The sequence below is a fragment of the Mustela nivalis genome (genome assembly GCF_964662115.1).
Source record: "Mustela nivalis genome assembly, chromosome: 15".
NCBI classification, from domain to species: domain Eukaryota; kingdom Metazoa; phylum Chordata; class Mammalia; order Carnivora; family Mustelidae; genus Mustela; species Mustela nivalis.
This window is the reverse complement of record NC_139034.1, coordinates 11,857,200-11,882,292: the sequence shown is the minus strand read 5'-3', so window position 1 is coordinate 11,882,292 and position 25,093 is coordinate 11,857,200. Positions and strand designations below refer to the sequence as shown.

At 39.1% G+C, this 25,093-nt stretch overlaps 2 protein-coding genes across 2 annotated transcripts in view; both read left to right on the top strand.

Moving 5' to 3' along the window:
• Window positions 1–25,091, top strand: LOC309848898 (nucleoporin p58/p45-like; the record flags this gene model as incomplete). The annotated part of the gene is given in 13 exon segments (XM_082700936.1): window positions 1–106; window positions 3,084–3,230; window positions 4,706–4,741; window positions 7,031–7,180; window positions 7,823–7,960; window positions 9,807–9,919; window positions 14,329–14,351; window positions 15,474–15,539; window positions 18,716–18,963; window positions 20,216–20,421; window positions 24,312–24,513; window positions 24,516–24,595; window positions 24,597–25,091. Coding segments are annotated over 13 exon segments (1,656 nt in total). The 3' UTR covers window positions 24,738–25,091.
• LOC309848754 (uncharacterized protein) overlaps window positions 24,553–25,093 on the top strand; it is a 33,127-nt gene continuing 32,586 nt past the window's right edge. Inside the window, exon 1 of the mRNA XM_082700735.1 lies at window positions 24,553–24,682. The gene's annotated coding sequence lies outside the window, so the exon portion shown is untranslated. The remainder of the gene's footprint in view (window positions 24,683–25,093) is intronic.

Here is a 25,093-nt window from a genome sequence, read left to right as displayed (position 1 = left end):
ATGTCCACGGGGTTCTCCTTCGGGACCGGCACGCTGGGCTCCACCCCCGTAGCCCCCGGCGGGACCGTCGCAGGCGGCGGTTTCTCCTTCGGGACGGGGCATCTAGGTAACTGCGCTTCTGCGCCTTCCCGCCCTGGTCCTCTCCGTGAGACTCCCGTGGGTGGGCCCGTCCCTCTCCCTTCGCGCTGGGTTCCTTTCTAGTGGGTCTGGGAAGAAGAAAGACAGACTTGCGCAGCGCCAGCCTCATAGTCCTGCCGTTTGGGGGCCTGGTCGGGAGGGTGGTCACAGGGGTTGTGAGGTCCCCAGAATCCACAATGGTTCACCCAGTGTCCCTGTCGAGTGGGGTCTGGCTGGGTGAAAGGGCCTGGGGTTTCACGCTGAGCCCTAGCAGTGCGGCAGTCTGAGGCACAGAACGGAGAACGACATTGTGGGTCATTCTGGGGTTTCAGAAAAAGACAATAGAAAAATTTTAAGGGGGACAGTTACAGTTGTATCGCTGATAATTCAGAATTCATTGCAGGATATACGGCTTTGGACATTCCACTGCTTTAATGATTTCGTGGTATTCTAAACGAGCTCACCTCTTGGTACCTCATGGTCCTTTGTTACTGCAGGTTTTTGTTTTAAATACGTGTTGCAGCATTTCTTGGTGGTCATTTTGAACAGTGTGCGTAGTAGTATTCGTGAGTGTTATGGTGGAATGACTCACATTGTCTTCTAGTTACACTGAAAACTGTAGGTAGCATATTTATCGTTTTTGTGCAACCTGCTAAAGCACCGCTTCAGGCGATGACGAAATACAGTCAGCAGAGGTTTAGAAAGAGACAATAATAGTCAAAGGTCATTTTCATGGTGAGAGACTTAATTTTTAGAACTTTACCTTTTTAAGGTAAAAGGGGAGGAGTTCATTACATCAAGAAGTGTGCATAGAAAATGTTACAAGGTATCTATCTCCTGAAGCTTGAGGGTTGTCATTGTAGAGTAAAAAGCCAAAAGTATCTTCCTTATATTAAAAAGGGGAGGTACAGGGGCGCCTGGGTGGCTCAGTGGGTTAAGCCTCTGCCTTCTGCTCAGGTCATGATCCCAGGATCCTGGGGTTGAGCTCCGCATGGGGCTCTCTGCTTAGCAAGGGGCATACCCCCTGCTTCTCTGCCTACTGGAGAGCTCTCTCTCTCTCTGTCAAATAATAAATAAAATATTTTAAAAAAATAAAAAAAAACATAATTTACCAAGAAAAATGGGGGAGGTACAGACTACACAGTCAAGGAAAAAGTCTGGGAATTTCCCTTAATACCTCCTTTTCTCTCTGCACCCTTAATCAGCAAGGCCTGCTAATTTTAATTACCTCGTTTCCATTTGCTTCACTTCCAGTGCCACCGCCCTGTTGCAAGCTCTTGTCATTCATGGAACAGATATTTATTGAACACAGTTTCATATAATGGACTCTGTTTTAGATGGTGAAATAAATAAGGGTACTGGCTCTTTCTTCCAGGTTTTCAACCAGTAACCCTTCTCCTATTTGGCGAAAACTATTCCTATCATCTCCTACTTAGATTAGTTCAATGGAATCGCAATTGCTGTGTCAAAAATATACTTTTTTTTTTAAAAAGGTTTTATTTATTTGTTTATTTGACAGACAGAGATCACAAGTAGACAGAGAGGCAAGCAGAGAGAGAGGAGGAAGTAGGCTCCCTCCTGAGCAGAGAGTCCGATGCAGGACTCTATCTCAGGACCCTGGGATCATGACCTGAGCCGAAGGCAGAGGCTTTAAACCACTGAGCCACCCAGGCATCCCGATTTGGTCTCTTTAGGTAAATCATTTTAGGGAAGTTACTCTCCAAGCCTCAGTTCCCACATCTGGAGCAGAGATGCTGATGAATAAAGTACTTAACATCATATCTGGCACTTGGTAAGTGCTCCCTAAATGTTACTTTCTAAGTCCACATTAGGGCATGCTGGAGAAGTTAAAACAATATTCCTGACCTGATGGAGTCAACAGTAACACATTCTGATGAGCCATTGGCAGATAATAGTGGGTTGAGGCAAAACGTGGTCCTGTTTGGGGTAGCTTTTAAATAAATTTCTCTCCTGTAGAGAAATTTCTCTTTTGCTTTCTTGAGTAAGAAGATACCACTTTGATGTATTTCTTCGGTAATGTTTTCACATTTAATTATGAAACAGTGCCTTGTGTCTTCAGGTATCTTAAGTTGTCAAAAAATTTTAAATATTTAGTCTAAAAATACATAATTTCAGAAAAAATAAAAAAAAATTTCATTGTGCGTCTTTCTATATTTATGGAATAGCAGTAAAACCAAATGGGATCACTGAATTATTTGGGAGGGAGGACAGCATAACTACCATTTCCTTAATTTGAGGTCTTCAAAATTTGCCAATAACATTTATTAAAATACCTTTATAGCTCAGTTGATTAAGTGTTCACAGTTTTGTGCTTTGTTGGTAATACCTTAAACCCTGTTTTGCCAACCTTCTGTACTTCACATACCCATGTTCCTAGAGATAATTTTAAAATCAATGATAAACTAAGACACCGGGCCCGCTCCATTTTTTTTGAAAGATTTTATTTATTTATTTGACATAGAGAGATCACAAGTAGGCAGAGAGGCAGGCAGAGAGAGAGAGAGGAGGAAGCAGAATCCCTGCCGAGCAGAGTGCCCGATGCAGGGCACGATCCCAGGACCCTTTTTTTGACCCCCTACTCAGTGTTGATGACTGGTTTCAAGTTCTGTTCTCCTCACAGTGATTGGCTGGTGTAATACATTGTATAAAATGTGTTTAGTTGAATTTATTAAGTTCTAAGTAATAAAACTTAGAGAAGGAGAATATGTGATACTGTTTATGATTTTCTTGGGATCTGAAATCTTTTGTATGTGACTTATTTTTAAAGAGAACAGGAGAGTATTTGAATTGGGTTGGTTAAAAATAAATTGTTAGTTCTTTTTCTGTTCTATGGCAATATATTGAATATGGGAAAAGAAAGAAAGTGTTTAATCTTGAAGAGTTAATTTTTATTTTTCTTTAGGAAATACTGGCTCCAGTAGACTTTATTTTGTGTTCTTTATAAATAAGCAACCCTTCAGTGGGTCTCAATTTTGGAACTCTTGGAAGCACTGCAACTCCTGCCACGACATCTGCTCCTTCAGGTGCTTTTGGAACCGGGCTCTTTGGATCGAAATCTACCACTGGGTTCACTCTGGGAGGAACAAATACAGGTAAGGAGGATTGTCACATTTCAGGGAGTAGCTATGGGATATTCTTTTTAAGGTTCTGGCTTGTATCTCTGCTCTCTATAGGGATTGTCATTGGTGTCAGACCTAGAAAATGGTAAATATTAAGATGAAAAAATATATAGGGATGTGGACTTAAGGGCCAGTGATAGGCCTAACATTGGTTATGATCTATTCTAGTGTAAACGAAAACACCCATTTAGGGGTTCTTGGATGGCTCAGTTGGTTAAGGGTCTATCTCTTGATTTCCACTCGCGTCATGATCTCATGCTTGCAGAATGAGACCTTCTTTGGGCTTTAAGCTCCTTGGGGAGTCGGCTTGAGATTCTCTATTTCCCTATCCTCCTCTTGCATACTGCACCCCTCTCCCCCAAGCTCTTTCTCAAAAATAAATAAATCTTCAAAAAAGAAGAGAAACAAATTTGAAGAAATGCAATTTTTTAAAGAAAGATTTTATTTATTCATCAGAGAGAGCGAGAATAAGCAGGGGGCGCAGGTGGCAGAGGGAGAGGCAGGCTCCTCACCGAGCAGGAGCCCATTGCAGAACTTGATCCCAGGACCCTGGGATCATGATCTGAGCTGAAGGCAGCTGCTTAACCAACTGAGACACTGAGGCATCCCAAGATGTCTTTTCAAAATAACTTCTTTTTTGGTATACTTGACACAAAAAAGATATACCTCTTGAAATATAAAGAATTAATTTAATTTTCACATGAGAGTATATAATGCAGTGTTTCACCTTAGTGAAGATAAATCAAGTTTACCAATTTGGGTGTTCATTTAATTAATCATATATGGGGCAGTCAGCATCCTTTCTTGCTATAACATTATAATTTACCTTCCTAAGAGACGTTTTAAGTTTTTATATTATTAAAAGAGTTGTTTCAATGGGAAAAGGGCAAGAGGTCAAGGTTTCTGGTAGACATTTCGATAATAAAAATCTGTTTTTTAATACTTAAAGATATTTGGTTATTAAAAATATGTGTCAGTAATGCTGCCATTTCAAAAGCTTATTTCTTTATTTACTCTTTATTCTGTACCCGCAGGGCCTCTTGGTCTCTGTTACCACTTTATGCATTGACATTGCAGCTTTGATTGAAACTTTTCACAGCCACACATAGAAAATGTAAGAACTGCAGGAATGCGGGAGCCTCCAGTGAGCTCCTTGAAACGACTTTGTGTGCCAGTGTTGGCTTAAAGTAGCTTTTTTTCTCCTTGCCTAATGCTATAAGCAGTAGTTGTTTGCATTTATAAATCTTATTCCCCATATAATTATATATAGCCGGTAATATGAAAACCAGTGCTCTAGGAAGAACGTTTCTATTAGCGGTCATGGTAGAAGATACTGGTTGTTGTAGTATCATATCCTGAGGATGACTCTAAGTCTTGCCCTTGTAATAACCCCCCCAAAATGTCATCTGCCATTGATGATTAAATTTTATTTCTCTTTTTGTCCCCAGGAATAGCAACAAGTATAACTACAGGATTAACTCTGGGTAAGAATTTTTTGAGGAAAGATCCCAGATCTGTGGTTTTCTTCTCTTCTCTTTATTATCTCACAGAGCTGGGGTATAGAAGGAAGCATGTAAGGAACCTAATAGATCACAGACACTGACTCATTATACAGCCTTTCAGTACTGGAGTTTTTAAAAAAGTCAATGACTGTTGAATTCAGAAAAAAACCTTTAAATACAGCAATGGTTTTTTTCCTCTTGAGGTTATTTTACATTGTATTTTTATAGTCATTTAAACCCTGTTAGTGGGAAAAAAAAAAAAAAGCAATAAACTCTAGACCAGAAGTCTTAGAAGTAAGCCCTGGTTGTAATTCCAAATCATTTTGAGGTCTTAGGTAGTCATGTAGTATCTGGCAGCTTTTGGTTATCTGTAAAACAAGGGTAGGACTGAAAAGTTTTTGTATTTCTTCCAGCTGAAAAACGCCATGGTTCTCTGTAGCGATACGCCAAAGGGAATGTGAGTAAGTAGTATGACAGTTAATAATGTCAAAGGAAATGAATGAATGAAAAGATAGTATGAAAACTCAGTTAAAGTTAAATTTATTAATTTAATTAACATTTGAAGTAGACTAAAGATTGGTGGACTTTGTTCATTTGGATGCTACTCACCTGTGACCCGCAGAAAGTGTAACCCATCTGTTCACTACCAGAGTTTTGGACAGCATTGGCTTTGGGGCAAGCAGTTGGATTCTCTTCTTTTCTGAGATTTTAGAACCCATACAGGATTTCAAAGCACTGTACCCGGGCAGGAATTTCTGGTTGTGGTAAGGGCAATCCAGAAGTTTAATTTCTGGCAGCTGCTTCTCTCAGTGCCTTTAGGGAAAGCCAAAATGCAGGTCATTATGTATTTCCTCATTTAATAGTTTGGAATAGCTACTACTTCCTAACTCTGTGGCCTTGAGTATACATAATGCTTTGAACATTTAGTATTAGCTGTGGTGTGGTGTGGTACTGGTGGTGCAGGTGGTACTAATGATGTCAAGAGCATCAGCATGAGTATGAGTAAGGCATTCAGTGGGTGATGAGGTGAAGCTGACTGGCAGGTATAGTAACATGTTCTTGTATGACCTGATAAGTGCTCTAACATGTATGAAAGGCACCAAGGGAAATAGAGGAAGATAAGAGTAGAAGTTTATTTGGGGGCAGGAAACATCATTCCTGATGGAGACGTGCAACTGCCCAGTCATAAGGGGACTCAGGGAAGTAGGAAAAGTACTTGGTTAGAATTTAGGATTCAGAAGTGGGAATGGTAGGGAGAGAGGGGGTGTGAAGAGCAGATTGGAAGTAGATAGGAAAGGTGGTTGTGTGCCATGCCTTTTGACTCTAGTGTACAGATAATATAGAGCTAATAAGAGCCTCAGTCAGAGAGAATCACCAGGGTATTATATTTGTTGGTGTTCTCGCGTCTTCTTTTTTAAAGTAACTGAAATAATTCCAAAAATAGATTAAAGTTTAGAGGGACTGATAGCACAGAAACAAATTAAGAGGTTATAATTCTTCTTGAGTGGAAGATGACCTGAGCTAAGGGTTTTGAGGATGCTTGTAATCCAGAGCTATTTCTGCAGTAGAATCAGCAGGATTCATGGCTAGTAGAATTCAGGAGAGAGAAGGGATGTCAGGGGTGATTATGGTTTCTGGCTTGAGCAACTGAGTGGACCACGGCAGGGGGTTTAGGAAACGTTTTGTGTAGGGAGGCGTAGAGGTGGAAAGTTAAGGGACATCCCAGTAGAGCTAACCAGTGGAGACTCTGGTAGGTAGTTAGACCCGTGTTGCCCTAGCTGAGATTCTGTACTTGGGAAGTATGGGAGCAGGCCTGGAGCCATAGGCAGTATCATTTAAGAACTGAACAGAGGAAGGAGATGGACAAAAGCAGACTGGAAGGAGTAGCCAGAGTTGACAGAAGTAAAGGAAGAGGAAACAGTAGAGAATGGTGGTTTATATAGCATTGGAGGGGAGGAATATTTTTCTGTTGAGTATAGAGCAAAGGAAGGGTAAGTGCTGTTTTAGGTAAATCCAGGGGTAGAACTGAAATTGGATTTCAATATGACCACATTGATGGGACTTTTTCTTGCTTTTCCTAAGATCATAGCATCCTCTTTTAATTATTCACCATGATTTGGCTCCAACTTCTATATTTTCCTTTTTCATACCTACCCACGTATCCTTCTGGCTACAAAAGTAGGGTCACGAACTTTTAGGGATCCTGATTGAAACCGGTGTAATACTTATACAGTCATGGTAAAATAGGATTTGTTTGTTTGTTTGACACAGGAACGCCAGCTACTACATCTGCGTCTACAGCACGTTTCAGTTTAGGATTCAGTAAACCTGCCGCATCTGCCACACCATTTGCTCTCCCTATTACTTCTACCTCAGCTCGTGGTCTTACTCTTTCGTCTGCTCTGATGTCAACTCCAGCAGGTGAGGCAGAATGGAAAAAGTCACGTTTTGTGGTTGAATTTTGTTTTTGGCTAGTGAATATAGGGATCCACCTTATTCAAGATAACTTCAGTTTTGGAAAGTTTTTATTTTAATCACTCAGCAATTAGGATGCTACAAAGATCATCATTGGCTTTAAAGCAGCAGGAGCCATCCTGGAAGTTGATCTCTGTTTACAGAGCAAAGCAGGGACAGGGTGAGAGGTAAAATGTAAAACTATTAATATACACTTTGTTTTCAAGGAGCATTTTGGTGACAAGAAAGGATAAAGAATTTGCATCAGCCTTGCCTGCCTTAGGATTCATTCCATTTTGAAGGCGAATTTGGCATCCTGGATTGAAAACTCTTTATTATTCTCTGCAATCCGTTACCTTACACTATTCTAGTGTTACCTAGAACTCTTATTTGTGTCACTAGCGTTTCCTTACGGTCTTATTTCTCTTTCTTCTTAAGTATATGTAATTTTATCTTTAGCAAGTAGTTTTTTAGGAAAAACTAGAGTGAATTTTGTCATGGACGTGAGGGCTGTCTGTTTTGGTGGTGGTGGGGAATGTTTTGTATTTTCTCCAATGGTCTTAGAAATGATGTTTCCTTTTGAAGCCTTTACCGTTTTACTTTCTATAGGTTCTACAGGATTTACCCTAAATAATTTGGGCGGAACAACAGCTACAACTACTACCCCATCAACAAGCATTTCCTTAGGGGGAGCCTTAGCTGGTTTGGGAGGTTCACTTTTCCAGAGTTCAAATATAGCCCCATCAGGTAATTAATGGTATTCATTTTCCAAAATAGTAAAATCATAGCATTCCCAGTAATACATAGGTTCATGTATAATGGTTATTTTATATCAGAAGTTTTACTCAACACCTCGTACGTGTCTAATACTTGGTCGTGTGGGAGAGATGAAGGAGAATGACCTAGTGTTTTCTATTAAACAGCTCTTTCATGTCCTCCGTTCAGGTACTAAATTTAGTGAAGAAACTCTGGGTCAGTGGAAGGGGAAAAAAGGAGTTGGTGAAGATAATCTGTAAAAATTGGTAGCATTCAGGTTTGCATTATCTTTCAGATACTTGTCTTTGTCACTGTAGTCTCACCTTGTAGGTATTCAGAATATCTCCTAATAACTGAATCACTGGATGACTGTAACATACATTTCTTTGTAGGATAAGTGTTTAAACATCTCTCCTAAAGAGTCCTATGAGAGCAAAACACAAAAATAACAGAAAGGGGAGGTGGAGGATTGTTTTTGTGTCTTTCTAATGAGTTTGTAGGCCTGCTACAATTTTTCTTAGGCTCTAGACACACGTCAGTGCTTGATTTATGTTTGTGCTAACTAAACATACCCCTGTATTTTTTTTTTTAATGGACATTCATTTAGCTATATTTTTTTTTCACACATTGTCAGTATTTAAATCCACTCTTCATATATCCCCTGCTTTTATTCAGTACCTGTACTGTTTCCTCTGTTTAAATTAAATAGCATCTGTCCAAAAAGAACCACAGTTATGTGTGCTTGGTAATGCATGGACTTAGATGATTTACCAATGCGTGGTCTTTAAAATTTTGCTACTTGATTTACAAGCATACCTTCATGACTTAAGATTAACTGTAGTTTAGCCCCTTCAATTCCTTTTGTCAGTGAGGTAGGATTTAAATAAATGAAGTCTATTTCTTTCATTAAATTTTTTTTGAAAAAGCTTGGGAGTATGAAATTTGATGTTTGAACTGTAAGGCTTCTAACTCTCAGTTCTTTAGATTTCATGAAGAATGAAACTATTGGCTTTATAAGATTTATAAGATTTGCTGAAATCTTATAAATCATTACCGGATTATTTTATTATGTAATTTATTTATCTGTTACCAGCTTTCCTGAGGTATAATTGAGAAGTAAAAGTGTAAGATATTTAAAGTGTAGAGCATAGTGATTTCATATATACATGCACATTGTAAATGCCCATCAAGTTAATTAACACATCCAATACTTGATAATTTAAAAAGTATCCAATTACAAAGTATGACTAGAGGACAAGAAGTATTCACCTGGAAATATACAAACTAAAACTGCTTTTTCAGGAGGATTTAAAAAAAAACAAGTAGTATGTTCACATTTATTGAATTAACAGATAAACTCTGACCTTTTTAGTAAAGAAAAATTAATAGACCCATAAATACAGAGAACTGATGGTTGCCCGAAAGGGTAGGGAGGACAGGCAAAATGGCTGACGGGGAGTTGGTACAATCTTCCAGTTATGGAATCAGGCACAGGGATAGATATAATCCGTGGTATTGTAATAAGGTTGTATGGTGACAGATAGGGTAGTGACACTTGTGGTGAACATAGCATGTATAGAGTTTTCAAGTCACTGTTGTATACTAATGTGACATTGTATGTGTACACTTTAAAAAATTACCTAAAACATAAAGAAGTTAAAATTATATTATCCAGACTACATACACCATTAAATCCCAGCTTTAGACTTATTCCATGTTATTTGCTTAAAGCAATTATGAAGAAAAATGGGATCCAGCTTGAAAGCATTTGAGAATTTTGTCCATTGAGGGAAAATCATTGTAAAGACTTTGTAAATTATATTTGGTTTATTTGTAGGATTTGGACAGAATGCTTTAGGCTTGACTTTGGGAACCACAGCAGCTACTTCAACTGCAGGCAATGAAGGTCTTGGTGGTATATATTTTCGTACCTCATCAGATAAAAAGAGTAAATAATGTTCTGTTCTAACAGTAACTTAAATTTCTATGTCAGTAAGATTTTTAGTTACATGTTCAGTAGTAAAGTTTTTACTTTTATATTTACTTTATATCTCACAAATTTTTTTGTATTATGTGTTTAAGATTTTATTTTCATAGAAAACTGAGTTTTGTTTATGCATACGGTTATGTAGCTGTCAGTGTGTGTATTAATATATGTTCTTAAGTTGGGATCATGAACACATGTATGGTATATAAGTTGATACTTGAACAACATGCTTTGAACTGGTTAGGTCCACTTATATGTGAATTTTTTCCAGGAAAAGTGGAGTCGTGTAAATGTGTTTTCCTTACGATTTTCTTAATATTTTCTTTTCTCTATCTTACTTTATTGTAAGACTGCAGTATGTAGTACATATCACATACAAAGTGTGTGTGAATAGACTATATATTGTCAGGAAACATTCTGGTCAGCAGGAAGCTATTAGTAAAGATTTTGGGGAGTCAAATTATGTGTAGATTTTCAACTGCCTGGGTGTTTAGGACCCTTAATTCCTGCATTGTTCAAAGGTCAACTGGATTGCTTTGTAACCTGTTCTTTCTCATATGTTATATCACCAATATTTGTCAGTTCAGTAATTCTTTAGGAGTGTTTTATTGCTGCTTACAACAGCTTTATGAATCGATACATCATTAATCAGCCATCCTTCCATTATTAGTGTTTGTATTCAGTTCGTATATTCTAGGAAGTATCAACATATTGAGCATCTTTATGGGGAGAGGCAATGTGGTATTGTAGCTTAAGGGGATAGACTTGAGCTGAAATCTGGCTTCAGATCCCCTCCACTGTTGATAAGCTCTGCGAGCTTGTTCAAGTTATTTATCCCTCTGTGTTTAGTTTCTTTATCTGTAAAGTGGGGGAAAAGAACAGTAACTACTTGACATTGTTGGTCCAAGGATTATAGTTTATAAGACTTCAGTAGAGCCAGGCACATAATAAATGCTCTCTATGTGTTTGTTTTTCTTATAAATTTTCATTCATATTTTTTTATTATTTTTTAAAGACAACCTAGAAACTGAATCACTGGCTTAAAGAGAGGGGAGAGTTTTGGAGACTCTTGGTAAATATTGTAAAATTACTTTCTAGAAAGAATTTACCAATTGATTACCCACCAGCCAGTATGAAAATGCCGTTCTTACTGTGCTCTTGCAATGCTGAATATTCTTGTTAAAAAATTACCAATCCAGATTCATTTTGAAAGATGTTTTAGTTTTGTTGATTCCCTGTACATGATTTTTTGTTTTGTCGATTCCCTGTGTATGATTTTTTGTTTTGTCTTGCATTGCCTCTTCTGCCTCTGATGAAAGCATGTTTCACGTATTGCTTTGAATCCTCTGAAAAACCTAGAATGAGTAACAGATGAAGGAGTCCATATATCTGTGTAGGAATTTTTTATTTGGATGTGGTTTTTATTATGTAGACGATTCTAGGGTGACATACTGTTTTAAAAGCTGGCTATCCTAAAATCCTTTTAAACTTAGAAAATGTAGGATAACTTTGAATGAGAATTGATTTTTATTTTATTTTACTTTTTTTTTTAACTTTATTTGACAGAGAAGAAGAGACAGCTAGAGAGGGAATACAAGTGGGGAGTGGGAGAGGGAGAAGCAGGCTTCCTGCTGAGCCAGGAGCCTGATGCAGGGCTTGATCCCAGGACCCTGGATCATGACCTGAGCTGTGGGAGATGCTTAACAACTGAGCCACTCAGGCGCCCCGAAAATTGATTTTTAAACATAGGGGTCTGTCTCTTGTTTTTACTTAGTTTTCTTTGTAGCCGCATCAAAATTAGAAGGAATTATCTTAGAGGTTTTAGCAGCTTATTTTTTAATCAGCTGAAGCAGTCTGGTACCCTTGAACTACTTTGATTTTAATTATGAAACTGGTTCTCTCTTTATTGTAATTGCTTTTAGGCTCCATGTGAAAGACTTGATTGAGGCAAAGGAGTAAGAGAAATATAAGGAGTTAATCTCCCTTCACGCCCTCCTCCCCCACCCCCCGCTCCACTCCACCTTCCCCCATTGTCTTCCTCTTGTGTTGTGCCTCAGAGTTGAACCAAAGGAGTATGTAGAATAAGTGCACATGACCTGATATAGCACATCCAGTTCCTTTTAACCTGCTATACGTGTCCAGGGGTTCTTTATTAATCTAAAGGATTTCTCTGTTTCCCTAGCAGCTGCATCAGTTAGCCTGGACCTGCTGTATTGGGTTTGATAGATGAAGAGGGGTAGGAAGCAGTGGTCTATAAGTGGGGGCAGCATGGAGTAAGATCTAGAGACAAGGATGCTCTTTACTCTTTTGAAGAACTGCTGGAAAACCGGCGAGCTGCAGCATGGGAAGATCAGATTCCAGATGTCATAAAGGGAAGGGCCGTGTATGTCATCTTAAAGAGTTTTGTAATTACACGGAGGACAGTTGAGACCCACTAGGGGTTTGATGTGAATAATATGACATGAGATACGTGTTTGAAGAAGAGCATTCTGGCAGCCATGTGGAAGATAATGTGCAGGAGGGCAGGAACAGAGGTGGAGTGCTGACAGTGAGCTTTGACAGCAGTCCACAGGTATTACAGATGCCAAGCTAGATGGACTAGTCAGGGCCCACGGTCGGCCAAAAACAGGCCTAAGTTTTCTATATGCAGGTTTGTGTGTATAGAGACTTCTGGAAATATAATAAAAATGGAATATCAAAGAGAGAGCAAAATAGGACGCTAATGAATAAAAAAGTTGAAGTCTGTGGGAAAAAAATTAAATCCCTCCTTTATCTTACTGTGTCTCACCCAGTCAAAGGCTTGCATCGGTAGAACATGGATATCAATTTCAGAAATGTTAAACTATGAAAGAGAAATATCAACATACAAAGTAAGGAAAAATAAATTGTAGTTAGATTAAAAAGGTAAACAAAAGAAACTCTATGGACAAAGGCAAAAGGTAAAGGACAGGTTGGAAGTAAAATACTGCTGTTTCGATGCTTTTTTCCTTCACATTTTAACATCCGAAATTGAGATGTATCTTGAAATGAAGTTCTCATTTTAGAAATAGACACATAAAGTATATGTATGAGATAATTAATATGCTTAATGTTGAAATAGCTCTGAGAAGTCAGTGAGAAACATACCTCAAATATACCTCAAATCGCCTGAATAGACCATTCACTCAAGGAGAAAAAGACTTGTCTAATTAATATTTGAAATGTTTTATGTAGTACTGTCAGAAATATGAATTTAGATGATAATGAAGTGGCATTTCTCACCTATGTACTGGCAGTGATTGTTTCAGAAAAATGTACATTGTTGTAGATGGTGTGACAGAAAAATTACTTATTCGTAGTAGGTGGGAAGATAAATTGGAACAGTTGTTTTAAAGGATCAGTTTGATAATACGAAGGTTTTCCTTGATGTAATCTTTGACCTATAAATTCCTCTTTCTGTGGAATACAAATAAAGTCATGCACAAGTATTTGGAGATAAAGGCATTCACTGTAGCAGCATTGTTTATATAGTAAAGGCGTATATGTTAAGAAGAGGGTTGGGCATAAAGGTTCTGATACAGCTATGTCATCAATATTCTGTGGTCATTTAAAACCATATTAAGTGACATGAAAAAGACTTAATTTCAGCATCCTGAGAAAATATGTGCACATAACTTATGGTCATCCCGATCACATTTAAAAATGTGTGTGTAAGTGCCAAAAGAGGTTGAAAGAGGAACCATTAAGTTTCTCTTATGGGATGAAGTTTTGTGTGTTCCTGTATTTTCTTCATTAAGCAGGTCTTATTTTGCAGTGTGAAGTAAATTCTGGAAAAGCAGAAAGTGAGTCACTGCATTTTGCTGATGGAGCATTTTTACTTTTCTACTTTTAGACATACACTATTAATGATAACCACTAAATAAGTGTTCATGAGAAAGCTTTCTCATGTTGATCTATCTGCACACATTAAAAACATCATCTTAAAAAATTGCTGCTTTTGTAAAATATTTAGAGACATCCGGGTAGTCTGACATATTTTAGTATTCTGAACTGATAGAACCTAAGAAAGCATCCAGTAGAACTTGCCAGGAGGTCAACTGTGCTAAGCAAGAATATTTTTCATAGAAGATAGTTGAAAGAGGAAGAATCTTGCCCTTGAAAGAAATAGATACAAATCACCTACGTAACTATCTGTTTATGTGTATACAAACATGTCCCCATAGTATGTAGTTTGGAGTTTGTGACAAGTGACCTCACATGATGTCTACGAGGCTGTCCGAAAAATGCTTAGAAGTTTCTGTTTATACCTAAGTTTGTGTTAAATTGAAACTTGAATTTGGAATACATTGTTAAATGACCTGTTTTTATATAAAGCTTCTTGAATTTTCTAAGTGATAAAACAGGAACAAGACCAGAGTAGGTTTACAATTTAACTTTTAAAGTATTTTATTTGAAGAATTTTATTTGTTAATTTATAGGCAGGTGGTCTCATCGGAAGTAAAAGAAACTACATAGACATTTAGAAGAAAAATTCTTTGAATCAGTTTTTGTCTAAAGTAAAATAATAAACATATGCTCTGGAAAGATTTTGGCAGGTCAGGTCTTTAATTTTTAATCATTAGGAAAGTTATAACCAATTCTTTCTGGAATACTTTATGATCAGTTTTAGGTATATATACCTTTTCTATATAAACTACTATACCAGTCCCATTTATTTTCTGATGATGAAGAGGGAGAAAAGCCTCTATCTATAATATACATCAGATAGGTTTGAAGATCACTATTTTTACTAGCACTTACATTTTCTCACGTAATTTGTATTATATTAGATAAAACATTTGTAAATAAATTATCAAGTTCATGCCTCCAAAATATCTTCTGTATACTTTAGCCCTATTGCATAAATGAGAAAGCTGTAGGAGACTGAGGTTTGCTTCAGGTTCTATCAAGGAAGTAGTAGCAGATCTGTGACTGAGTTTTAACTCATAATTCCATTACAGCATGCCACATTTCACCTCTTCCTATTCTCATTAAATATTTATGATTCCCTTAGTCTATCCCTAGGTTTTATTTTGTTGAAGAATAAATTGAAATTCTAAAAATCAAGTAAAATATAATGAGCATCTCATTATGAGAAGTTTGTGGACTTTAATGAATGCTTTAATATATTTGAACGAAATAAAAGGTTAGTCATAGAGTTTTTGAGCCAGGGGAACTTAGTTCAATATTTAATCTCTTGTATTTTCTAATTTTTTTTCTTAAACATTTGGTCAGATGCATTTATGTGTACTTATGATAGGTGCCAGTCCTTCTAAAAGGGAAATTAGAAGAGAAATCTCCCTGTCAGATGAATTGTCAAAGCTATTTTAAAGGTCAGGAAACAACATTTTTTTATAAAGAGATTTGAAATCAACCATAAGAGCTATAAATGGGGAATATTTGTTTTACCTCCTCCCCTTTAACCCTTATGTAGTGGAACTCAGCTGTCAGCTTTTTAGAACCTCAATGGCTTTAATCTATCTGTGGCATTTTTCTCAGGGATAGTAAAGCACTGAAGGATGAAAATCTCCCTCCTGTCATCTGCCAGGATGTTGAAAACCTCCAGTAAGTGTGTCAAATGTAATTAGATATATCATGTTGAAGAATGTTAGAATCTATTTTAAGGGGAACATCTCTTCTTCCTCTTAAACATTTTAACTTGGGTGTTGGTAAAAATTTTAATATTTTTATAAACAAAGCAGAATAATGGGAATTAAAATTCTGTTATTGTCAGTCTTTAAAAAGCATGTGAACTGTGCATGAATTTTTAATATTTCCTTTTTAAAAAACACTAGGACTCTGACCAGCCTATAGTAAATATGCTTTTTTCCTATAGGAAACCAAAGGTGTATTTTTTGGAATTCAGTTTTATGTATCTTTTTAGGAAATTTGTGAAGGAACAGAAACATGTACAAGAAGAAATTAGTAGAATGTCTTCAAAAGCCATGCTTAAAGTAGAAGAAGATATTAAAGCTCTGTAACAGCTTCTGTCACTGGCTGCCAGTGGATTACAGAGGAACACCCTCAGTATTGACAAGTTGAAAATAGAAACTGCTCAGGTAAACTAACTTAAAGTAATTTTATTGTAGGGTTTTGTTTCATTTTATTTAAGTCTTATAGGTTATAAGACTTGATACAGATGTACTGTAAGAAAACTGTATAGCATGTGTGCTTTTTATAAAAAGATTTATTTCAGCGAGAGAGAAAGAGAGGATGAGAGGGGGGAGGGTCAAAGGGAGAAGCTGACCCCTTGCTGAGCAGGGAGTGAGTTGCAGGACTCAGTCTTGGGTTTCAGGATCATGACCTGAGCCGAAGGCAGTCGCTTTACCAACTGACACCCAGGAGCCCTAGCTTGAGTACTTTTAAGTTGCTATGATATTAGCAGTCACTAGTTTGTATTGAGTTCTGATTATTTATGAGGCAGTATTTTACACAATTTATATTAGTCCAGTTTAGTTTTCATGACAGCTCTATGAGTTAGGCCGTCTTATCTTTGTTATATAAAGAAGAATATGGGCAGAGAGGTTGTTAATAAATGAAAGAGGTTGTCAATAAGTGGAAGAGCTGATACTCTTAACTAGTTTGTTTCCTAAGAGTACTTGCTGGCTAAATTGCTCTATCGTACAAGCAAGGCAGAAAAATATGTTTTTAAAAATCTGTCATCCATTAAATAAAAACCATATTAAGCTTTTTAACTATTAAAAATTCTGATGACTTGCCAGTCTTATGTCTTAGTTATAAATGTTAATGAGGCTCATGATTTTTGCCATTCATATGTACTTGTTTTTTCTTTTTTTTTTTTTTAAAGATTTTATTTATTTATTTGACAGACAGAAATCACAAGCAGGCAGAGAGGCAGGCACGGAGACAGGAGGAAGCAGGCTCCCTGCTGAGCAGAGAGCCCGATGCGGGGCTCAATCCCAGGACTCTGAGATCATGACCTGAGCCGAAGGCAGTGGCTTAACCCACTGAGCCATCCAGGCGCCCCTGTACTTGTTTTTTCTTTCTATGGTATAATCTATGTCATTTTTTCGTTGTTGTCACTCTTGCCTCCCTTGTGTAGTTTGAAGTCTTTCATCGTCTCCTCCTGGCTAGTTGTTCCGTCTCTGTGTGCCCAGCTCCCCATCTGTTTAAAGGTGGGTGTTGCGTAGTCTTCTGTAACCTTCCTGAGTGCTAGGTGAATGCGTTCTTCCATAGTTCTCGGTGATATCACACAAAATACCTGTCTTTAGTCCCTCTTAGCAATTTGCTGTCCCATTGGGATGTAAGTATACCTGGTTCTTTACCTCTCTAACAACTTCAGGGTTCCAGTTTTAAATTTATTCTTGGGGACACGTGGGTGGCTCAGTTGGTTAAGAGGCTGCCTTCCACTCGGGTCATGATCCCAGAGTCCTGGGATCGAGTCCCACATCGGGCTCCTTGCTCAGCAGGAGGCCTGCTTCTCTTTCTGTCTCTGCCTGTGCTCACTCTCTCTGACAAAACAAAAAAAAAGAAAAGAAAAGAAAAAACAATTTATTCTTGCATCAGATAAGAGGGGCTTTACAGTTACTTAGTTTGTAGGATTTTGTAGTTGTTAGCTAGGCTCTTTCCCAGCTGTGCACATTCTGCTTATGTTTCCTTCCCACTTCCTGTTCCTAGTCTGTTTCTCCATCGAAGACTGGCTGTTACGCACATGGATACCAGTGTGTGATATGCATTTGGAGAATTGAATCTTTCCCTATAGTTTTAGTCTCAAGTATTGTTTTATGATCCACTTTTTGTCACCATTTTTTTATTGAATGAAATAGTTTTAAAATGCATTTCTCATGCAATCTCCTTACTTGACAAAAATAATTTTTCTCAGTGATACAATATTCCAAGTTACTTGTCAGGTCCTTGCAGGAACATTTCCTGGAGTGCGGCACAACAGTGCAGAAGGGAAATCCTTTGTCCTCTTTCTTAATAAGGTGATGAGGAAACCGGGAATGAGAAAAAGCTGGATAAAGAAATTCCATAGCAATCTTTTTCGAGAACTTGAAACCCACAACTTATCTTTAGTTTGTGAGGGGAGATTCATTACTTTTACAGCTAAGGGATAGCTTCCAGTTTTCAATAAATTTATCCTATACTTGATTTTTCATGAAATTTGAGATTTTAAAAAACACTATCATTGAAGTCTGCAGTCCTAGACATAAGACCGCCACCCACCATACGCAGCCTCTTGAGCCTTTGCTCTGCTTTTCTGCAAGTGGCAGAGCCTCAGATGTATTGTTTCTCACTAATAAATGAATGTGTACTCTTGGCCCTGAGATTGGAAAGGAACAATGTCACTCAGGGTCTAAGTCTGGATGCAGGAGCACATTGTGGAAGAAGACTGCTGTTTCCACTCCTGTTAAGGAGTTAAGCCATCCCTGTGAAAAGGGGGTTATGCAATCAGGATCTCAGAATAGTATTTGCAGGGTACCGTCAACTGTGCTGGTGTATTTCTGGGACTAGTATGTATCCGAATACAGGTTTTTATTGAAGTATTTTTTGAGACATGCACGAAGCCACTATTTGTGCCAACGCCTGTTTTAAGTTTGCTACACAGTGTGGTAGGAATTTAGTTTGAGCAGAGGTTAAAATCAGAATTACCTGATTACCACTTGTGGATTACCTCTAGGTGAGTTTGGCATTGAAGCAGTGGCTATTCTGTTGTTGGGGCACAAGCTATCATTTTTCCTTTCAAATCATCTGGGAACCCCCTAATGCTCTCTCTCTAGATGTCCTGGAGCTTTTCATCGGAGACTTGCCCTAGAAAGGAGGAAAACTGATAAAGCTCAGACAGAGATTGAGAATGAAAATGGAACCAGTGTAATAGATCTTCCAGGTACTTTATCCCTCAAAACGGACTGTTCAGGGACAGGCACAGCACCTGCTGAGCACAGGTTGATATCAGCGTCTCTGCCCCCGTGGCCTGAGGAGCCTGGCCTGGACAACCTCACCTTCAAGGAGAACATGGCCACTGACAGTATGTGCTCTCCACCTTGCATTTGCTTTTCATCTGTTTACAAATGAGATATTTCCTTTCTTCTCAGTACTGCCTATTACTTTCCCTACATGGGGTGTTGTTGTTGTTTTTCCTCTTCAACAAATAATTTTACTGAGATATGCTTCACATATCACATATTCACCTTTTAAGTGTACAAGTCTAACAGTTTGCCGGTTAGAAACAGAAAGGGAGTCTTACCTTGAGGCTTATCCTTCCCCCTCCCCCTCTTCTGTTGTAGTCCACAAATTCACTGGTCATCAGCAGGCTTCTTTTGTTTGTTTGTTTTGATGCCTATTGCTTCTTGACTAAGAAATCCACAGCATCAAGAAGAACAAAAATAATACCTCAGCCTACGTGCTTATTCTGTGTCAGCACTGTGCCAAGCACTTTACATATATTAACTTATTAAATGCTTGTACCAATACTGGCTTTTTTTTAATGATGAGGAAACTTAGTGAGGGAGTCATTGGTCAAAGTCTGAGAGCCACGAAATGGCTAGGTATGTATCTGACTCCCAAGGCCATGTGTCTGACTATTGCTGTCCTCTGGTAGCAGCCACTGATCTGTCTACATGACCCACCAGGAAACAGGCAGAAAACCTCTAGTCATAGATCTTGGGCATATCTTAATAGTTGGCCCTTTGTCTTACTTTTAAATAGGTTTATCTCTTATGAAAATTCCAATTTTTCTACAAATCCCAGTTTTCCCAGCCATGGCTATAACAATTCTTCTATCTCCTACTGCTCAGATCAAGACCCTCCTCTTCTTGCTTAATGTGGTTATTTTGTCAACCACTACGGTGATTGTATGTCACAGAGTTTGTCTTTTTTATTTCATATGTACTGCCTGTTTACAGCTGTTTCATGGGTCAACTGACAAGATGATATTTTGTATATTGATATTTTGTCAATCTGATCAATTAGGACAAGATGATATTTTCTGTATATTTCTTTATCAGATCACTGTGTGGTCCCTAGTGATCTGATGCATAGTAGTTATTTGTTGATTATTTACTGATCACCTTTCAAAGAGGAAGTGTTTTGCTAATCTTACCTATTGGTGTTTTGGTCATTCTGTTTTTCTTATCCCGTGGTATTGCTTTGTTATGAATCATCTATTAACATAAGGTCATCACTAATGATAGACGATAACTTACTTACGTGAAGATAATCAAAATATAAAACATTTTTCTTTCCACCTGTTTTTCTCCCTCTTGTTTTTAACTTGGCAGCTATGCAGCAGCTGGTTAGTTTTCCGGAAAGCATAATTATAATTAGTACAATTGAAATTCACCAGTCTGATCCTTATATTCAGCTAGGAATTAGCATTGTGGGCGGCAATGAAAGGCCACTGATCAACCTTGTTATCCAGGAAGTCTGTCGGCATGGGGTGATCTCCAAAGATGGAAGACTTCTTGCTGGAGACCCAATTCTTCAGGTATCAATTTTTTAAATTATTTTGTTAACTTGCCTCTTTTGTTGCTCTTATTCATCAATTTAAAACTTAGGAAATTAGGGTACTGTGGAATCTGACTTATAAAAAGGTAAGTTTTACTGTTTTTTTTTTAGTGCTAAACAGATCATAATTTATCTGTAATTTCTCCGATTCCCCCCAAACTCATGGAATGTATTTTTACCCCCATCTTAAATTTGATCCCGCATGTGCCTCAGTGTGTGGCTCTCCAGGCCAGCTGGATTCCTCCTGGCTTGGTCTCCACGGTTGTCTATTTCGGGGCCACCTTCACTGCTAAATTCTCTTGTCCCATTGGCTCTATCCCTAGTCCCAGGGTACCATCCATCAGTTACCTTCGTTGTCTGATTCATCCTTCTCTACACGGATTTCTATAATCTAGAAAAGACAGGTCACACAGCACAAGTTACTTAAAACTTACAGCATTGAATTTAAGATAGAATTCGGAAATCATGACCACCTCTTGTTGGCTCTCAAACGCACTCTCATCCACAAACAGCCTGACTCTGCACTAATCCTTGGTGCTACCCTCTCCCTCTTCTCTTTAAAAAGAATGAGCTACTCCAACAAATGAACTTGCTTCGGGCAAGATGATGTTGTGTGTGAGGGCATACTGATGAGCATGAGATGGCCAGAATTCTACTGTTCATGTGAATTCTAGAGTGTATGTGAAAATTGACCTGGATATATGACCCATACAAGTGTATGTGGTACTTGAAGCTAAAAGAATGGATATTTAGGAGAGAAGAAATAGGCATGAATGAGAAAAGATGTCTTCTAGGAACCCAAGCTCAAGGACTCTTGCCTCCTCGATTTCACTGCTGTTTCCTTCCCCACGATCTGTTGGTATTCACCCCTTCTCTTTTCCCTGCCATCTCTCTGGTCTGTGCCCTCACTGCTTCATGTCTAACCCAGGAGAATCAAAACCCCTGCCTCCCTACTCTGCTCTGAAATCCGGTACGACATTGTCCGGTTAATTCACCTGTGACTCTGCTTTCCCTGGATAGATTGGACCAGAGAATCAAGTCCATACTGATTAATCTAATAGTCCAGGTCCTCCTTGAACTCTTACACAACCTGTCCCCTCAGCCTTAACCCTTGCTTTTTCTTTCAGCTGTAGCCATCGGTGTATTACTGAAACATCATAGGCATGGTGGTCAGAGCTGAGGGTATAATTAAGAGCAAAAAGCAACCCCTGCCCTCATAGAATGTATAATGTAGCAGAAAAGCCAGACATAGCAGTCTCCTTGCTTCCCTCCATGTTCCAGCCTGTCCCCATTGTGCTACAGCTTCCCCACCTTCATCCAGAAAGCCCTGCCCTGCCATTTTCACCCATTCAGACCTCTTCTCACACTAAGTGCTGAAGACATTCCTTCTCTTCACCACTTAATGCATAATTGGTCACAGAGAGTTATTCAAATGCAGTGTCTTCCTTTGGGGATGGCAGCCGCCATTATTACATACTATGGGACAGGCTTCTCACAGAGCTGTGCCTGGAGTCGATACCCAGGACAAACTTGCTGAGTCAATAAAAGAGTGGATTTGGTTATGATATCCTGTTGGGAATAGCTGTCTTCTTCATTAAAACCAAACTTAGAACCTCTAGGATTTTTAGTTCTTCAAGAGAAATGTCCAGAGGGGAAGACAGACAAACTAGGCTCCAAGAGCAGCAAGGATTGACCTTTCCACTGGGGGTTCCTGGCTTTGGTTTCCACACCCATCTGCCTCTTGTAGTTTGTGATTTCCACTTCGACACTTGGGCCCAAAACCCCTCCTTCATTGCACTTGGCCTGGCTGACACAGACTGAACTTGCAGTGTTTTGTTCTTGACTAAATCCAAAGAGGCAATAGGAGAATACAGGAAACATAACTAATCCAGCTTATGTAAAATCCAGTTTCTGATCCTACCATAGCTAGCTATTTACCGTATTCCTGTGTTTGCTGTCCTTTTATGATATTAGTAGTATTCTGGTTGCATGAGGTTGGCACAGCTCTCTGGACACCTTACCCTGTATTCCTTCTACCCCAGCTCCTAAACTGATTCTCCGTGGAGGAACTCTTGTAGCTGGTTTTGACCTTTTGACACCTTTGTGGCCAAGACAAAAAGAACCAGATTGCCCTTTTTTGCAGCTTATACAGAGAGAGAGAGCAAGCACAGGCAGATGAGTGGCCGGCAGAGGCCGAGGGAGAAGCAGGTTCCCTGCCGAGAAAGGAGCCCGATGCGGGACTCGATCCCAGGATGCTGGGATCATGACCTGAGCCGAAGGCAGCTGCTTAAGCAACTGAGCCACCTAGGTGTCCCATCACTTTTGGTTTTTAAGGAAAATAATTGCAGTCATGTCTTGACTGCATTGGTCCAAAAGATAATTAGCTAAAGATGTGGTAAAGTTTACTCTGTTGGTGCTATTTCTACAACATCTAGCAACAGTAGTTTATTTGGTCTCTGCTTTCTCTGTGTTTTACTGGCAACCACACTTTTGTGAAGGGAAAATCTCCGATTGGAGGATATTCCACAACCCACGTCACAAAAATGGTGTGAGGCTACAGACTCGCACGTGGCTAGCGCTGGATTCCAGCCAGATGTTTGTAAAGTCATTTGTGATAGATGTGAATCTAAGACGGAAAAATAAGAACCTAGAGATAAGTGGCTTTTTAGCTGAATAACTAGAAATGATGAGTTTTGACTAATAAATCCACGTCAGGCTGGTTTTTTAGAAGCTGCCTTAAAGTTCTATTCTTGACCCTATGTTACTCAACTTTTTCATCAAGGATCTGGATGGCAACCAAATGCACAGATGTTGCAAAATTGGGTGAAGAGCAAGTTTATGTGTGAGATCTATTGCATTTGATGCCTGAATTTTAAAAGATGTCCACAGGCCCAAATCAATAAAATTCAAGTTAGTGGTGCTCAAAACTGTCATCCCGAGATGAGTAGGAAGGGGGAAGGCTTTCCTTAAGATAGACTCACGTGAAAAAGATTGAAGGCATTGGGTAATCACAAGCACCTAACCCAGAGCCTGTGCCACATAACACATCCAAGAGAATGTCGATTTCCTGCTTGCTGTTGGTGCAGACAGATGAGGAGAGGAATTCTAATTGTGATAAACACTCAGAGTTGCACCAACCTCTTCCTCTGACTAGGTGAATAACTGAAGCTGGGTGTATTTTCTTAGTCCTGTTCCTGTCCCAGGATCAGTCACTATATTCCTTTCAGGGCCATAAGGTTTAGTAAATAAATGTGCTGTGAGTACTGAGTTAAGCTTGTTGTATTAGATAGATGTTACATTGAGTGCTAAACAGAGTGAAACTGTAATTACCTGCTTTTCTTTAAAGTAAAAATGACTGAACTGAGATCAGGTTGTGTATCTAGAATCTGTCCCTTTTCTTAGATTAAAACTTGGTGTATTTTTTCCAGGGTAGGTGTTTTTCATTTGGAAAAGCCACATCAATCCAGTAGAACTTCAGTTTCTATTCCACTAGAACTAGTATTTTGTTGGCACTTGCCACATGCTGCTGCTGTCTCTGCATTCTCCTCCTGGTCCCTTGAAGCGGAGAGTAAACCCATCTCACCACTCAGGGGACACACTCAGACATCCCGCTACTGGCAGGACCAGGGACTCTGATTCAGCACCCTCGCTGAAGCCTGAGATCCTAACTGCCATTCTCTACTTCATGCTAGTCATTGTGAGTGAAGCTTAGGAACTGTGCATTTTAAAACATCTTCAGAGGGCTTTTCTTTGTAAATAATGACTGTCTGTCATTTTCCAAAGTCCGTTTCTTTTGGAAATGGCGTATAAATGTTTACCAGTTGAGAGGATAAAGATTGTCCCACCTCAGTCATAATTCTTTTCTTCCAGGTCAACAACTGTAACACCAACAATGTGTCTCACAACTATGCCAGAGCCGCCCTTTCCCAGCCCTGTTCCACGCTGCACCTAAGCGTGCTGCGAGAGCGGTGCTTTGGGGGCCGGACCTACAGCCACCCCGACGGTAGCTCTCCCCGGGAAGAGGTCTTCCACCTTGTCTTTCACAAACGGGACTCTGGTGAAAAACTTGGCATTATCCCATTCAAAGGACCGGTGAACCAGGTGTTTTTATCCTTGATCTGTTGGAAGAGGGCCTGGCTGGCTGCACAGGATTGAAGGCTGAGCAGCAATGACCGAGTGCTCGCCATCAATGGACACGACCTGAAGCTCGGAACCCCTGAGCTTGCCGCCCAGATCATTCAGTTACACGCGGATATTCATTCCACGTGCTCAGCCTTTATGTCGATGTTTTCGTAACATGAGAACCTGAGGGATATTTGATATTTCATGGGGGAAATCAAACACGGCTCCCCAAATCCTTCAAAATGCACAAGAGATGATTTTATCATTACAGATAAAATCCTGTCCGGAAAACTGTATCCCTGTGAACATTTAGCCTTGCTCTTTATAGAGTGAAGGCTCTATTTTTGCACATGGGTTTTTCATTTGCTCCATGGGCTCTACCTAAGCCCACACATAAAAAACACATTTATGTCCACATTTAACAGGTGAGACAAGCAAAGGTTGAAGGAGCTGTGGTTCCAAAGTTGTGACTTCCCTGCTCTTGTAACGTTCACTCTCCGCTTCACCTCCATACAAGTGGGGAAAATCAA